The sequence below is a fragment of the Cricetulus griseus genome, chromosome 8 (assembly GCF_003668045.3).
Source record: "Cricetulus griseus strain 17A/GY chromosome 8, alternate assembly CriGri-PICRH-1.0, whole genome shotgun sequence".
NCBI lineage: Eukaryota > Metazoa > Chordata > Mammalia > Rodentia > Cricetidae > Cricetulus > Cricetulus griseus.
The window spans coordinates 45,925,321-45,943,075 of record NC_048601.1 but is presented as its reverse complement, the minus strand read 5'-3'; the positions used below and the strand labels follow the sequence as shown (position 1 = coordinate 45,943,075).

General features: G+C 40.5%; 1 protein-coding gene across 10 annotated transcripts in view; it reads left to right on the top strand.

Annotated features, from left to right (window-relative positions):
* The window catches only part of Mitf (melanocyte inducing transcription factor), a 213,205-nt gene that overhangs the window by 181,457 nt on the left and 13,993 nt on the right, over positions 1-17,755 (top strand). For 6 of the 10 annotated variants that reach the window (XM_027428949.2, XM_027428948.2, XM_027428954.2 and 3 more), the window contains 5 exons: positions 4,494-4,721; positions 5,692-5,775; positions 7,750-7,845; positions 14,502-14,619; positions 16,769-16,843. In XM_027428949.2, coding sequence (XP_027284750.1) covers positions 4,494-4,721; positions 5,692-5,775; positions 7,750-7,845; positions 14,502-14,619; positions 16,769-16,843 — 601 coding nt within the window. The remainder of the gene's footprint in view (positions 1-4,493; positions 4,722-5,691; positions 5,776-7,749; positions 7,846-14,501; positions 14,620-16,768; positions 16,844-17,755) is intronic. The other 4 variants (XM_027428951.2, XM_027428950.2, XM_027428958.2 and 1 more) reach the window with 3 other exon arrangements.

The window sequence follows — 17,755 nt, the reverse complement described above, 5'->3', positions numbered from 1 at the left end:
CTAGGCTTCTTTCTAGTCCTCCAAATACACTTTTTATGAGGTTTCTAAATACTGTTTATCTAAAATCCAAAGCGTTCATCCCTCTCGCTTTATAATAGGTGCATTGAGACAATTGAGATCCCACATTTTCATGTGATAGCTAATATGAATGTAAATGATGTCAGTGAATACTGTATTGTGGTAAAAGTTTGGAATATTGTAGACTGGCCTTGTGATCTGGACTTCAAATGCTTGGATTCAAATGCTTCAATTTTTTGCACCATATTTTATTTATTCAGGCTTTTACTTTAAGGGCTATAGAGCCTCATAAGGATGGTGTGAAGGAGTGAGAACAAAGTAGATCTTTCGCCAGCATCTTCAGGATGAGAACAGCAGGACACACAGGGGTTAGACCTTTTCACAGTGACATGCAATGCAGCCGGGATGTTAAGAGAGTAACCATGTTCTACATCAGTGGTTTAGGACAAGAAGAGCAGGGCACAGAGAGGTTAGAATGTTCAAAGTGGCATGTAACCCAGCCAGGATGATGCTAGAGTAACCATGTCCTACATCAGTGGTTCAGAATGTGATCAGGAGACTCGGGACTCTCTAGGACACTTGGGAGTGTTTCCATGAGGTAAAAACTAATTCTGTATTAATACTAAGAAACTTTCTGACCCTCTCCCTCTCCTCCCACTGGTATAGAAGTATGTAGTATCTTAGGAAGTCGTCATTGTTATGCTAGCATGTGATCTTGTGTTTTCAAGCTTCCCATTTTCATGCTAAGCTGGTGAGTATTGATAGGATTCACACAAACACAGCAATTTGGAAGAACTCAAGGCCCCACTGACTAGCTTTGGGGACTGTTGTTTCTGATATTTGGTGGTCTTTTGTCTGACACTGAAAGCAGGTTGTAGATGCTCTTATTATCTGCCTTGGTACAAGATCACTCGAAGGCCTGGAAAAGTTAAGGACTTGCTTAGTCATTTGTACTCTCAGAGTCTGAACATGAATGCCTGGTCCTCGGTTCCTTTTCTCACTATGCCACCAGGCCTCCAGCCTCTCAGGGAGTTTCCAGGAAACACTGAGATTTGAGCACTAACTTCTCAGAAGAACAACTTCTCTGAACCCAGTCTACCCTCCAGGGCATGCCAGTAAGAGATCCTGTCCACAGATACCACGACAGAAAACACACCCTGGTGGTTTGCTGCCTCCCTTGGTCCACTCCCAGTGTCCCAGCTTTGTCCTTTGCTACATGAAAAAATAGAGCACTAGTTTTTTTTTTTTTTTTAATTTGAAATATTTCACTTCAAAAATTTCACAGTGCTAGCTACCCTTGAAAACTTGGGCGACTTAAGCTGTATAGATTGGTGTACCCATAGAGCAATCAGCTGCAACCTGAATCCACTGCTGCTTTTAGGAGTGGCTTCCAGTGTCCTCTGACCTTCCTGTTCCCTACATCCTTATCCACAGCTGTGCCCCTTAGTTATGTTACCTGTGTATGCTGTCTAGGTTTGGAATACCTGCTGGTGCTGTCTACATCATCACATTTTCAGACAGGCTCTCTCTCTCTCTCTCTCTCTCTCTCTCTCTCTCTCTCTCTCCCTCCCTTTCCCTCAGCCCCTCCTGTGTGGTGTGCCTGAGGTCAACCTCAGGGTCTCCCTCAGTCACCCTGCACCATTTTTTATTTGAGGCAGGAACTCACACTGAAGCTGATATTGGTAGCCTGGCTGCCAGTGAGTCCCAGGGTCTGTCTGCCTTCATGCCTGCAGTGTTGTTGGAATTACAAGTGGTGCCCTGCTTTCTTATGTGGCTTCTCGGGATTGAACTCAGCTCCTCAGGCTTGTGCCTGACTGAGCCGTTTCCCTAGCCCTATCGTCTTAACTTACTTGAAAATCCAAATGAACGGATACTTGAGTGTAGTAAAGGCCTCTCTCTGCCAGTGCCGGGTGGAGAGTGAGTCCCTTTCTTACTAAAGCATGACAGTCTGATTCATTAAAGAAAGTGGCTCTGCCAGTGAATTACTGTTTATTTTTAAATGTGCAGCCGTGTCTCTTTTTAAGGGGAGTAGTGAAATAAGCACATTCCGCTCACTGCCCTCATTTCGTGTTTATTTTGGTACTGTCTATTGTCCTCATCATTATCGCGTCTGGACCCTTTTACAAAACTGAAAATGCCTGTGAACCTCCGTGTGCAGCGTCAGACAGGTTCGAGATGGCCAGCCAAAAGTACTTTAGTAGCCACAGCATTTTGAAGGAAAAAAAAAAAAGGAATGAATTGGAAATATTTATGCTTAAAATACCACCACCCCTTTTCAACAGCATTTATCCTAATTTCTAAATATATATCTGTCCCTTCTCTCCTTTTGCTTCACCCTGGGAAGTAAATTGTTTTATAAAGCTAGAAATCATCTCTCTATTCTGATTGCTCATGGCGAATGGCCTAAGATTTCCATGTTTAGCATATAATAACAGTAAATAGTGGAATAGACAGATGGAAGGGCCATAAATGCATCAACTGTGGGTCATGATAATTTATTCTCTTCTCACTCCGTGGATTTTATCACAGCTTCCAGTCTGTCCCTGTCTCTGTGTTTGTCTCCTCTTGTCTGTGTCTCTCTCTGTGTCTGTGTCTCTGTCTCTCTGTGTCTCTGTCTCTGTCTCTCTCATAGAACAGCTCCCCTGTTTGCTGTCTTGAAGTCAGGAGGCAGGCTTCCTATCTACCTAGTTCAGAGTAAGCTGTCCATTGAGACCAGGGTGCAATGACCAAGCTAGAGAGTGTGGAGAGTATCTTCCACGCTAAAGTCCATCGCCCTGCTGTCATACATGGCTGTTAGGGAAGTCTCATGTGTGACAGTAGCATTTAGGCAATGTCTCCTCTGAAGGGGGCATCTAGCTCTTAACCTATTGCTTAAAGAGAAACACCATTGTCCATTAATACTACTGGAACGAAAGATGAATGGTGAATCGGCCTTGATCTAAGAGTAAGCTTGACTTTGATAGCTCATCCTTTAAAAAGGTTCTTTTATATCTATGAAAAAAGCATGACGTCAAGCCAGGGGGAAAACTGATATCAATATTTAAGCCCAAACTAGTAGGAATTTACAAAAAAAAAAAAAAAAAAGTCTCTTGTGAGAGAACAGCTTTTTTTTTTTTTACACGCATAACTAATTAGCTTAGGTTATTATAAGCTGTGCTGCTGTGATAACGTTTCCGGCGGTGCCTCGGGATGCCTTGTTTATGGTGCCTTCTCTATGCCAGTCGCTCTTGGAATCAGAATTACAGAAAGCAGAGGGAGGAAGAATAAGTAGTCTGCCCTGTCTCCTTGGCTTGGGGCCGCCTGAGACGTTGCTATGCTGGAAATGCTAGAGTACAGTCATTACCAGGTGAGCTTTCCTTCTTTTCCACCCAAAAGCCTGAATGGCAAGGATATAAACAGCTAATTCATCTCTTTAATGCTATTTCACTAAGCACCCTGTTTGCAATAAGAACTGATTTGCTCCTTTACCGCTGTCTATTTTCTGATGCCCTAAGAAATAATTTAGTATAGTTTTAGACATAGGGAATGGCAGTTGGATTTGTTTCCCTAGCAGCTAGCTACATTCTCTCCACCAGAACTTGTTTAGAGTGTATAAGATTAAATTGTGTTTGTCAGTGAAAAGTGACTTTAAATTGAATGTCACTGATTTTGTTTATTTTTTTTTTTAAAAAAAGCATTTCTAATTCCCTCTTGATGTTTATGGGAAAGGACAACAGATACCGTGTTGGCTGAGGAATAGTTGTGCCTTTAAAAACATATACATGCAAGTGTTATGCACTTGGAAGTAACTGCTTCATGTGGGATTGCTTTTTTCATTGAGCTTGTTCATAATTAGAATCCTGGATAATTATATTCTTACATAGGAAAGGGATTAATCTATAACTTCTTGATTTGTAATCATAAATGGCAATTTTTCTGATTATCTTCTATAACTATTTCATAATTAAAGGATTGTGTGTGTGTGTGTGTATCTGTGAGTGTGAGTGTGTGTGTGTGTGTGTGTGTGTGTATGTGTATCTGTGTGTGTGGTTGTGTGTGTGCACACACATGTGAGTTAACAGGAAGCTGTTCTATTTGCCAAAGAAAGTGAGATAAACTGAATTGTGCATTTCAAGATTATTATTTTGATTTTCGCTAAATCCTTTCTGGTGTGTTAGGGAGGATTCTGACCTCATAGATACTTTTAAATTTTAACAATTAGCCATGAAAAAGAAGGGCACTAGGATTGATGTATAGTTAATTATTATGGAAGTCAACTATGATAGTTGTCACTTGGATCCTAAGAGTTCTAGATCTGTGAGTTAGACTCTCAACGTCAATCCTATCAAAATCCTTTAGCAAAGTGCCCAGTGCCTTACAAGGGATGGATAATCTGTTCTGTTGGTGGTCACCCTCACAATGTGTACTACAGGAAGAGCTGTTTAAAACCCCAGAATAACACTGCTATTTTCTCTTCCCTCCATGGCCATGCTCAGGTGCAGACCCACCTGGAAAACCCCACCAAGTACCACATACAGCAAGCCCAGAGGCACCAGGTAAAGCAGTACCTTTCTACCACTTTAGCAAATAAACATGCCAGCCAAGTCCTGAGCTCGCCATGTCCAAACCAGCCTGGCGACCATGCCATGCCACCAGTGCCGGGGAGCAGCGCACCCAACAGCCCCATGGCTATGCTCACTCTTAACTCCAACTGTGAAAAAGAGGTAATTCACATCTCCTCTTCTCCTCTGTTTCTTACACTCCATTAACTGTCTCTGGGGTACTCCTCTTGCCCTTAGTGATGGACTGCCTTTTGTCCACCTGGTCATAGTCGCTGGCCTCTGTCCCATATTTACTGGTGTGACCATTTACATTTCAGCATCTTGTCACTAGCGCTAGGTTATGGGGTTTATTGCACACACATGCACACGGCAGGAGACCTGCCTTGCTCTAAGCAGAATGTGGAGGTGAAGATGCTTCCTTAACGCCCATCTCCTTCCTTAGATGAGTGTTCTCTTCCCTTCTATGCCTTACAATTTGCAAAGCAGTGAAAATGCCGAGAGGAGAAGGGGAGGTGGAAAAGTGAAAGCAAAATTAGAAAAGGTGTGGGGCAGGAGGCTTTGGAAGTTCTGCTTGCTCTGAATGTCTGGGATATTATTTTTACTTTTCACGGAGTTGGTGAAAGAAAAAACATGGAATGTGCTGGATTGATTTGAACAGTTTGGCACATGGGAATTTAAGATGAAAAGCAAGGCGTATTACAACATGAATTGCTGCCTGGCAAATCTGTTTTGGTAAAGGCTGGATTGGAGACAAGACGCAAACCCTCAAGCTAATTTCTGCATCAAATTTGGAGCATAAAAATACCTGGAGGCACTGTTACGATTGGGTGCCTATTATTTCTAAATTATCAAGAGTGTGTCTCATTTTGGTAGAGTTTCATTATATATTGAAGTGTTTATGGAGGGACTGAGTCTTCTCCTCTGGCCAAACCAAACACATTTTATCCACCCTTATCTGCTGCCCTGTGCTTTGACCCAAGTTCCACACCATCATTCTGTTCCTCAGTCAGAATCTACTTGTCTGGAAAGCTCTGTCCATTTCGTTGCCATGCCACTAACCTCCTGTGAATGTGTTGTTGAAAAGGCATTTGCAAACCCAAGTCATGGGCTGTCTTTGCTTGTGTTTCTGCAGGCATTCTATAAGTTTGAAGAGCAGAGCAGGGCAGAGAGTGAGTGCCCAGGTATGAACACGCACTCTCGAGCGTCGTGCATGCAGGTACTGAATGACTCGGCAGGCCGTGGATGTAACACTTTATAATGAGAATCTATATTTGTGAATGATCACACCTCCTGATGACTTCGGGGCCTCTTTTCCTCCCATTGATTTTTTTCTTTTTTTAAATAGAAAAAGCTATGAACTGACCCATTTTCTTCATAGAAACTCATGAATGACTAAGTAACAACTAAGGAGATTCAATGTGTGTCTCCCTTAAGATTCCTGCAGTTACAAGGAGGGGATAAAATTCATAGATTGTTGTAAATAAAATGCACAGTGATTTAGTTAATTTGCATAGTCACCAGCACACGTTGTGTAGCATTGTACCGGCTTCTAAAACTTATATTTGAATCCAAGCTGTGTGGATCTCTTTGTTGCTTTTATTAATGGAACCTACTGCTCCATATATCATGGAGCTTTAGTAAATTAATAATAGCTAATGAGCACTTCCCCCAAGCAATTGAAGATCATTATTTAAATTCTATTTAGTGAATAAATGGCACCATTTATTTATGTATTTATGTGCTTATTCAGATATATAAGAGAGAACATAATATAAACAAAATGGTTTGTTTTTTTCTTTTCTAGATATAATAGAGTGTAGAATATTTTAATGATACATTAAGAACACTAATTTTGTTCTCCTAAAACTAAAGTCAAAATGTATAAAGAAAAGTTGTTTATAATTCCCTACCTATTTTCCTATTCATCAACTTAGTCATAAAGCCATCTATTACAAATAAATAAAACTGGTATGCCTAGAAATGGGAACTAGCACTCAGTATGCTGGCATCTATTTAGATTTGCCCACCAGTTATTCTTCAGAGAAATCACTTATGAAGACTCATTCTTTAGATGTTTACTGCATTCCTGACATTCTGAACAAATTGGAAGCCTTCTGAAATCTCATCCGTCCCTCATGAGGCAGTAGACTGTCCCCGTTTGGTAGATTGGCACACTGAGACTTCTGAAGATTGGAGGCTTTGCCCTTTATCCAGGAAGAGGGCACAAACAAATTTGAACCCAAGCCTCATGATGCTGGAGCCTCACCTCTTTAATGAGAGGGGCACAGGAACACAGGAATGCCCCTGGCCATTAGGTTTCACTGTGTATCCTGCAACACTGTTCGGACCCGGGCACACACACATCAGCCAGCCACCAAACATAGGGTGTTTACAAGGAAATGTTTCGACAGACTCTGCCACTGTTGCAATGCGCATGTAATCACTGTTGTTTATGATGCTAACTGATGTTTTGGTACTTCAGCAATGAAATTGATCTAGTGGGAATGTCAGCTCCATGGCTGTAATGATAACCTCGTTCTGGTGTACTCCTCTGGGAGCATCAGGCTTACTGGCAGCTGTACAAAGAGGTGCTTGCTTTACAAGTCACTCTACAATCCTCATAGGGCCAGCCAGGAGCCAGGCGGCCTTTGTGGCACACCAGGGCTGAGAACCTGCTGTAGTTTCCTTCTCCTTGAAGGCTGTGGGAAAGGAAAAGGGAAGTGGTGGCTTTCGAACTTACTGGGGTTTCCTGGCTCATCTTTCCAGTGTAAAGGGCAAGCAGTTTAGCATAGAGATAGAAACTTAGGCTAAATCACAACCTGGTTCTGCTTGCAACATGGCTGCTTCTCATTCATTATCTTACCTGACAGCAGCTGCCCTATTAGAGCCCCCATTCCTGCCAGGGGCATTGTCAAAGTAAATAATGCACTCCAAGGAAACACCCAAGCTCAGTTCTTGACGCCTAGCAATGGCTGAAATGCTAGCTCTAAGTGCAGTTTCCATCACCTACTCATGTCATGGGTTTCAGTAATATCTTGGTTTTAGTTGGGGAGAGAATAGTTACTTCTTAGACTCTAACTAAAGATCACGGTTGCTTTAGGTAAGAAATGACCAAAAAAGGTCTGTTTGGGGGTTGGCCTTACACCTGTTTCTCATTCCTGTCTCTCTTCTGTGGCTCTTTTCTCGACAGATGGATGATGTAATTGATGACATCATCAGCCTGGAATCAAGTTATAATGAAGAAATCTTGGGCTTGATGGATCCGGCCTTGCAAATGGCAAACACGGTATTGACCGCCTTTTTGTTTTGTTTTCCAAGAAAATCTCAAGGTTGTTCTCTGTCCATTCTGTTTCCCTTGACTCAGTTTATTTTCACACAGATTCTTTGAGAAATTTACTAGCAATAAAATAGGAAATTGTTCACAAATTAGTAATTTTGACATCAGAAATTAAGAGGCTTGCTCAAGTTTATCAGGAGCACTGTGATTATTCTCTGGGTCCAAGAGCACAAATTCTCCTTTGTTTTGTGTTTTTCTATTTCAGTGCTGAGAATTGAACCTAGGGTCTCATAAGTGGAATGCTAGTGATCTGCCATTGATCTATATTTCCTAGACATTCTCTCTCTCTCTGGGTACATGTGTGCAAGCATGGAAGTGTGCACGTGTGTGTGTGTGTGTGTGTGTGTGTGTGTGTGTGTGTGTGTGTGTATTTGTGTGGGTACACACATATACATAGCTATATAGGCAGTTATTGGGGGGGTGGAATCTGATTTTCAAGACAAAACTACCATTTCAAGAAATATATGAATATATGTAACAGAGACTGTGTGATCAAAAATGGTAACTTCTGCACTATGTGAATTTGTTTTCTAGAACACAGTAAACATTGTTTAAAAAAAAAATGCTGACTTGTAGTAGTAAATGCCCTCAGCCAGGAACAAGATAGCCCATATTGACTTATCAACACAAAAATTCAGTTAAATGAGTTCTTTTTTTATTTATAATATGTAGCAATTTCTTTTTTGATGTTGTCCAAGATGGCTTTGAACTCCTCTGGAGTGAGAATGTCCCCTGAAATCTCAAAACTTCTCTTTAAAGATCTAGTGTCTTTTTCCAACCCATGTAAACTTAGTTTGTAATTATGTGTGGTGTGTGTGGCTGTGTATCTGTGTATTCACATATTTCCTGGTATAGCCATATGTGCCTTGTGTGAACACATAGAGGCTCGAGGTTGGCGTTGAGTGTCTCCCTCAGTTTCACACTTCTTTATTTGCTGAGGTGAGGTTTCTCACCAAACCTGGAGCTCACTTATTTGATTGGACTTGCCAGCCGGCTTGCCCTGGAGATCCTCTGTCTTAGCCTCCTGAACAATTGCTGGGATTTCAGGCCACTTGCCACACACACATTGCTGTTTATGTGGGTGTTAGGAATGTGGCAGGTGTTTTATCCACTGTGCTAACTCTCCAGCCCCTTGCTCTGTGATTTTTTTTGAAGATGGTCAATTCTGATCAAGACACCTATGCCAAGCTCTCCCTGTGTCCTTTGACTCCCATGAAACCCTTAGCTCTCGTGCTGTTATATCTGAGTAGATGCACACTTGGTCAATAGCCAGAATCCTGGGATAAACATGAACAAGATCCTACATGGAGCTTCCACCACAGAATTAACAAATAGATCCAAAGACATGAGCGTGTTCACAGTATGAATTAGCAATGGCATGGTCATCCCAAATGGATTTTGCTGAGAAGGTGGTCCTTTTTGCCACAGTGATAAATGCACATACCTGGGCATACTCAAAAGGACATTGAAATGACTTATTCCATAGTATCATCAATTTTAAAATAAGTTTTGCAATGATAGAAACCTTTGAAGTCAAACCAACAATCATGTGTACCTACTTCCTCTTGCATATTATTCAAATTCATACAAAATATCAAAAACCCTGCTTCTTGGACACCTCAAATAAAGGATATGTACCAGTTCTTAAAGGAAGCAGTGAGACACAGTGGTTAGGAACTGGAGAAGTATTACCAGACCTGGGTTCAAATCCAAAGTGTGCTCTTACTCTGTGAACTTACTGGCCATCTTAAAGTCCTTTGTTTCTACTTTTGATAGTGTTGGTTTGGTCAGTTGATATTCATTAAGGCTCAACAATGTGCCAAACTGCCTGTTAGAAAACTTTACCTAATTATCATGGTGCGCTCACCAGGAATTGCACATGAGCACTGGTCCCAGCTTGCTTCCAGCTGAACTGTGCTTTCCTGTCCTTCTAAAGACAGTTTATATGACTCCATCCACTTCCACAGAATAGAACATATGCAGTGCCTTCTCCATCTACATTGACACTTGAAGGCAGAGTTTTCCTGTTCCATCTGTCTGCTCCCAAATAACAAACACAGAGACTCAATATTAATTATAAATGCTCAGCCAATAACTCTGGCTTGTTACTAGCTATCTCTTACAATTACATTAATCCATATTTCTTATCTATGCTTTGCCACATGGCTTGGTACCCTTTCTCAGTATGGCATGCCCATCTTGTTCTCTCTGTGTCTGCCAGCAACTCTCACTCTGCCCTCTTCATCCTAGCATCCTCAGTTTGATTGTCCTGCCTAACTTTATTCTGCCTTGCTATAGACCAGTCAGCTTCTTTATTAACTAATGAGAATAATATGTATTCACAGTGTACAGAAGAATTGTTCCACAGCAGACACCTAGTTTTGTTCCTGCATTAGCTCATCACCCCTGAGAACTTTCCCCAAGGTTCACAGAGCATCTGTCTACATGTATCCAGGGGACCTGGCCATACATAGCTCAGTGGTGAAGCACTTGCCTAGGATGTATGAGGCCTTAGGTTTAATTATCAGTTCAACAATAATACATCCTGGGCAAGGTAGAGGAGCTGCAAAGGGAAGGTTTCTATCCTTGAGCTCATGACCTGGAAGGGGTAACCATGCTACTCCATAAGCAGAACTGGACAGTTGAACAGCACAGTGATCAGAGAGCAGTCTTCCATAGGAAGTGGTGCATTCATTCCCAGCCAGGATAGAGTCCTGAAGCTGCCCTCAGAAATCAGTGACCAAATTGTCATATTCACTTCTCCTGTGTCACAGGCTGGAACAGTCAAAGTGTCACCTCAAGGGCATCTTGTTCTGACATAACTCTGCAAGGAGAAAGACTGCCTTATGTAGAGGTTAGAAACAGACTCTGGATGTAAGCTGGTTGTTTTTGTTTGTTTGTTTGGTTTTTTGTGTTTTTTTTTCTGTTGTTGTTTTTAGTTTTGTTTTTGCCATGCTAGATGTCAAACCCCAGACATCATGCATGCTATATAAATGGTCCTACACTGAGCTGTAACCCAAGCCCTTGGGCATGCACTATTGAGGGAAGCATTTGACCTCTCTGCCCCAGTTTCCTTTTCTGTAAAATGCTGCATCAACTGTAGTTGAATTGATGTGAGAACTTTAAATTTTCATCCACAAGAAGTAGCCCAATACAAACAGACTCCCAGTCAAAGTGGGGGCCGCCTTGGTTCTTGATCATCTTGAAGTTCAGTAGTCTCCATTGAATAACTAAGCAACTGCAACCAATTCCATTTTAACTTTTTCTCCCTACATTTTTTTCTACTTATTTGATTCTTTGAAATGCTTTGTTTCAAGTTAACTGCTTCTTTAAAAGAGTGGAAGGAACACTTAGAGAGGGAGGGGAACTGAGGTCTAGAAATAACTGTTCCAAGGGCACAAGGCCCTCTTGTGCTCTCATAAACAAAGAATAAAAGTCCTGTTTTCCTGTGTTAACTGCACAATTGATATTCAGAGACAGAGATGGGGCCCATCCACAGAGAGAAACAATAACATTTTACAGTGATCACATGGGAAAATACTCCTTTTGGTGGTGAGAAGTGCCAGTGCACTCGGATCAGACCATGGCTGGAGCAAAGGCAGCAGCACCTTTACCTTGTCCACACCTGAGCTGGTCAGACTATGACTCTCGAGGGCCACACTGCTCTTGTGTAAGGAAGTGAAATCTTGTCCAGCAGGTGAACACTATAGAAAGCAGAAATGCTGACCAGTCAAGTAAACATGTGTTTCTTCCTCTCTTAGTCCAGGGCTGGTATTTTGATCCAGTTTTGACTTCACCGTGTTTAGGAGTGGATTCTTCTAACTCAGAAAGTGGACTACAGAATTTTTCTTCTTTTTCTTTTTCCTCTCCTCCTTTTCCTTTCACTCCTCTCCATTCTTCTGTTTTTCTTCTCCTCTTTCTTCCCATTCATTCCCCTCTTCCCTTTTCTTGTTTTTCTTGTCTCTCTTCCTTTTCCGTCTCTTCAGTGAACATCCCCTGATGACCTAGCGGCTTGCTTCTAGTTAGTTTATTTGATTTTGATTTTTGTTTGTTTGTTTTTTGTTTTGTTTTTGTTTTTTGAGAAAAGATTTCATATAGCCCCTGCTGGCTTTGAACTCCTGATCCTTCTACCTTAACTTCTCAAGGGCTAGGTCATGCCTGTTTTTGAACTAGTTGTACCTAGCACCCATCTTTCATTTGTACCCAACTCATGATCATCATAACAGAAGTGCTTATTCATATCCAGTTTGCATATGAGGATATTTGCACAGTTTCTTTTTCTAGAGTCACTGGATTAATCTTTTAGCTCATTGTTTCCAATTTTTAAAATTGTATTCTTGTTTTATTATTGCTCAGATGTAAGTCCCTCAAAACTTGATTTGGTTTACTAATGTGTAGATGTTAAGTCCACCCTCCCCAACCCCACCCCACCCAAAGATTTGGACATGGGAAATGACTTTAGACTTCAGTTCCTAGTAGCTTTGTAAGCTTCATCTTTCTGGCCCTTTGTAGTGTTCTATGCAAACATGCTAATGCCTCCCACTTTTTAAGTTGGACAAGAACAAAACCAAACACACAAAGAGCATGGCTGACCCTGAGGTGACCTGTTTCTCAAAAGAACCACTCAGAGCAATGACTGCAAATAGTCAGAGTCACCTTTTTTATCAGAGCCTTGGATGGAGGGCCTTGAAATGTGGCCCAAGGACATTTTAAATTAGCACAGTGCTATTCATTGGCATGTGTGCAATGTGTGGGTGTGTTTATTATGTTTATGCAGATTTTGTAAGTGCTGCCTTCACCAAGGCCAGCCCACCTGCCTACCTGCCTGCCTACCCCAGTCTTACTAGTACACCCATCAGGAAGTAGCTTGCTTTATGTATAGTGCCCTCCAGCCCTGTCTCTTAAGCCAGGGCTTTAGCTCAGGCCTGTATAGAGGCCAGAGGCCTATATCAGAAGCCTTCCTTAACTACCCTACCTTGGTTTTGTGAGACATTGTCCCAAAACTTGGACCTTGTCAACTAGACTAGACTGGCTGACTGCTGGTAATCTTCAGGGAGTCTCCTCTTTCCACTCCTACTTCAGCACCAGGGTAGACATGCACCTAGATTTTATGTTCGTGTTGGAACTCCAAACTTGCATCTTTATGCTTGAACAGCAAACATTTTGTCCAGTGAGCCAACCTCCAGATCCAAAACTCTTAAAAAAAAAATGGTTTTCCATCCATCCATCCATCCATCCACACTTTATTTATGTAAAGTGTGTGTGTGTGTTTGTATGTGTGTATGTGTGTAGGTGAATGTGGCTAGAGCATATGTGTAGAAGTCAAAGGTCAGTTTGGAAGTCAGTTCTTTCCTTCAATCACATGGGGTTCAGAGATTGAATTTAGCTTGTCAAGTTGGGCAAGCATCTATCCACTCAGCCAATTCACTGACCCCCCTAACCCAAAACTTTAGTGTCAACCTGATGCCTTAAGTAGAATTTGATACCCAATTGTATGAGATAGGTCACAGTAAAGAAAGCTGGTTAACTAAAAAATGTATATAAAGTTATCTTTTGGCCACATGTATTAGATGTAAATGAAATGTAAATAAATTTTTGTGTTTGTATCTGGGTATTGTCCCCAAGATAAATATGCACGTAAACATTATAAAATTATAAGAAGGTAAAAAAAAAATCCTAACCCCTTTTCAAGCTTTGCAAGTAAGGGTAGTGTATCTTGTATACTGGATCACTCCATGTTTTAGTTACACTTAGATGGTTTCTGAAATTGCTTGTCTAGCACATAGTACAGATGATCAGGTAAGGGGGTGAGGGTTAATTGGCAAGGTGTTGCTGATGCAGTTATCAAGGAATTATTTGAAATCGTTTGGAAATGCTAAGGGTCTGTGATGGAAGGAATAAGGCATAACTAATGTGTAAAAAGTTTTCCAGGGCATAAGAAGAGGAACTGTGACTTTGCTGTCTCTTGCTAGCTATTAGGAAATCCATGTCCAACTGGGACATCATTGTCAAGAAAAAATGAAAGTTTACTACTTTAAAACATCCCAGGAGAACCTGAAGAAGACAGTACCACTCAAAGTAGCTAAGTTAGTAAGGCTACGCCATTAATCCTTTTCTTAGCCGCCTAAAACTTTTATTAAAGTCTTTGGGCTCCCTCTTGTGGTTCTTTGAATAATTTCAATCTCAAGGAAGCCCTCTTTTTCTTTTGCCATAAGGACATCACTTACAAAAAAGAAGCATTTGCCATTGCTTTTCTTTATAAATAAAGCACGAAAAGTAGGGAGAGGTGAAAGATGGGAGGAAGAAAACATACTTTGATGGAAGACACACACGAAATCCCATTTCCCAGGAACAGCCAGCACTGAGGGGACATCTGCCTCTTAGAATGTGCCCACCAGACAGCACTCAGTGCGAGGCCATCCTTTCTTCTCTCTGTATAAACAGATTGTGTAATTCTGCGTGATTGTGCATACTGTCCTGTTTTTAAGACACAGCACTCTATAGCAAAGATCCTCCTTTCCACAAAGCCTGGAATAGGGTGTGAGTTTTACTGGAAAAACTCAGCAGTCATTCAACAACTCATTGCTCTGCTTGTCTATGTCTAGTTACCTGTCTCCGGAAACTTGATCGACCTATACAGCAACCAGGGCCTGCCACCCCCGGGCCTCACCATCAGCAACTCTTGTCCAGCCAACCTTCCCAACATAAAAAGGGAGCTCACAGGTATGTACTTAGCACATATGCTTCTTAGCATGATACTCTGTTCTGTTCCTCATTGGACAGCATTATCAGTGTAACAGCAATGCCTCCTGTCTAGCTGGTGTCTGTGGTTTCGCAGACTTTGTGCAGTAATTTAGCATACAGTATTAAGATGTTGGAATGCCTGTTTTCAGTGTTTGTAAAGTGACTTTGTCCATGACTGCTATGCCCTTTGGGTTGGGGGTGATAGGCAGTACTGGTCCCCTGTAAAGTGCCCCCCCCACCTACTGTATATTTTGCTTGCCAAGCCCCTGGAGATTTGAGTTGGAGGACCCTGCCTTGAATTTTCCATTCAAGCCTACACTTGGGATTGAGTAAAGAATTTATTTCTCACATCTTTAGATGCCTACCGTTCTTTTTACTGTATCATGTGCAAGAGATTTATTATAGAAGGAGAAATAAATCATAAAATGGAGCCATCAGAATGTTTGCTCTTGAGGCAAGTGTGAAATTACCTATTTTGCCACATTGTTTGATGCTTTAGGGAAGGCATTTGACCAATAAAACATGACAGAAACTGTATTAGAACCGGCATTCTACCATGGTGAATTTTATGGTCCTTGCCCCAAATCCCTTTTTATTATTTAGTTCTTGTCTCTTGCAGAATTGGGGGTGGGGTGGGGTGAGAATATAGCATATGGATTTGTTGTAAAGATTCCTATCCCACCCAAAAACATTACTACAAAAACTATGTCAGAAAAATTTAACAGAAGAAAAACATTTTTAAGAAAGTACTAATTGGGGTTTACAGGGAAATTATTAATAAACAAAAACTATCAAGAGCAAAACCATAAAAAACATGAAGGAGCCAGAGAAAGTAAAACATTTTTATCCTTCTGTGCAAGAAAGAGAGAGATTGACCATATGAGTTTAGAAGTTTCTAATTTTAATCCTGTCTATATACATATACATACATGCATATGCAATTAGGAGTTTCATGACAGCCAGGGTATGTCCTGAAAAATAGGTCACATCGTGATTTTATTTTGGTATGAACTTCACAGAGTATCTTTGCATAGTCCAAGAAGGCTATAATATCACTAAGTGATATAATATTAATTAATCTACATTCCATGCACCCTCTCTTTGATGGTTGCAGTATGTGTCACATGGGTGTCTACATTTATGCTTTATAATATATATATATATATATATATATATATATATATATATATATGAATAAATTTGCCTCAGGAGCTGCAAGTCTTCCTATTTTGTGGTAAAATGCTACACCTTTAGCATACTGTTTCAAATGTCACTTTTGAAAGGAAACTAACATGATATAATAAGTCTTAGAATCAGTAAACAGCATACTTTGATACTTTTATTTGTTCTTCGCAAGGCAAAACACAAAAATCTTGACACCAAAATACCATGTAAGTTGTAGTTCAAATACAACTTTTCAAATGGCATTGCCACCAAATACGTATAGACCAGACCTCACTTATGTTTCCATAGACAGACAAGTAGTAGATAGATGCATTGTGACTCCTAAGAATTGTGACATAATTTTGTTCTAGTAGATTCTGACAGGACCTGGCTACCATCATTTTCATAAGATAGTCAGAGGCCGTGAAGAACAGATTCAGAAACGTCACCTCAGTTTTCATATCATTGCATTACAAAGTCATAAAAATACTGAAAAGTTATTTAGGAACATCCACACGGTGTGGCAGCTCACAACCATTTGTTACTCAGGTCTCAGAGGGTCTGATGCCCTCTACTGGCCTCCTTGGGCATTGTCCACCCATGATACACTACATAGATACACATAAGTGCAACCACTTATGCACATAAAATTAAAATAAATAAATCACAAAATGGTATGTCATCAAATAGTTTCTATTTTATTCATTTTAGTACTAAAATGTAGACTTGGTGTGCTATGGCTTGCTGTCATTTACTTCATCTGGGTTGTGGAATGGAGCTTTGCAGAGATTTGATATATGTAGCATTAGAAGTAGACGTCTGTAGAAGTTATAACTTGAAAAGTGTCATTTTCATTAGATTCCAGCAAGATAAGCCTCAACTGTTCAGAAAAGATGCTTTGTAATTGACATTGCTATGTCCCTCAAACAGTTCCAGTTTCTAATGACTTCATTCACGTGCACAGCGTGTATTTTCCCCACAGAGTCTGAAGCAAGAGCATTGGCTAAAGAGAGGCAAAAAAAGGACAATCACAACTTGAGTAAGTTTGCTTTATTTACATCCATGGCATTTGACCTTAAAGTTGGCATTCTTCGTATATCAAAAAGCTGCTCCCATTACTTTCAGAGAAAACTTATTTTCTCTAGTTGTTAAAGGTGCATTTAGAGTATTCCAGAGAGGTTTTATTTCATATCAGACATATGTTTTATGTATGCATGTGTACACACACACACACACACACACACACACACACACACTTTCTATTTTGGAAGATTCCCTACTTTTGTTTATGGTGGTAGATTATGTATGTATATAAAAGGAGTTTTGATCCCCAACTACCCAATTATGAGTACTGCCCCTGCTGGGTCTCATTACCAAAAGGGAATTTGGGGATTGCCTTTTCCAATGAGATTTCAAAGTTAAAAAAAGAATAAAGAAGAAAAGGAAAGCAGTGCATATGGTGGGAATAGTGGGTGAAGTAGTCTCCCAAATTTATGGTGTTTATCTGTTTCTTTAAAATATTACATAACATTAGAATATTTTTATTCATTGGACTACTCTTCATAAAATCCTGAAGCCCTTTCCTGGGAAAACTTTATGTTTAAGCTATGCAGTTCATAGAGACCACACAATGAAAATAAAGATTGGATTTAGAGGTGGGAAGTAGCATGGGGAATTCTCCTTTTACTTTTTTTCCTATGTTGATTTTTGAGACCATGAGTCACATGTAGAAACCTGGCTTTTGTTTTAAAAGAAAAGAGAAATGCATTACTCTGTTCTAATCGCCAGATATTAGTAATTGCTTGTTTTCAGTTCGGCATTGTTGCCCCCAATTTTTTCCTATGAAGTTGGGTATATACAGAGAAGGAAAAATCATTGCTTTGTGTGCTTAAATACACCATGCCAGAGTGTCCATATTCTGCAGCTGCTTGCTATTTATTTATTTTTAGTT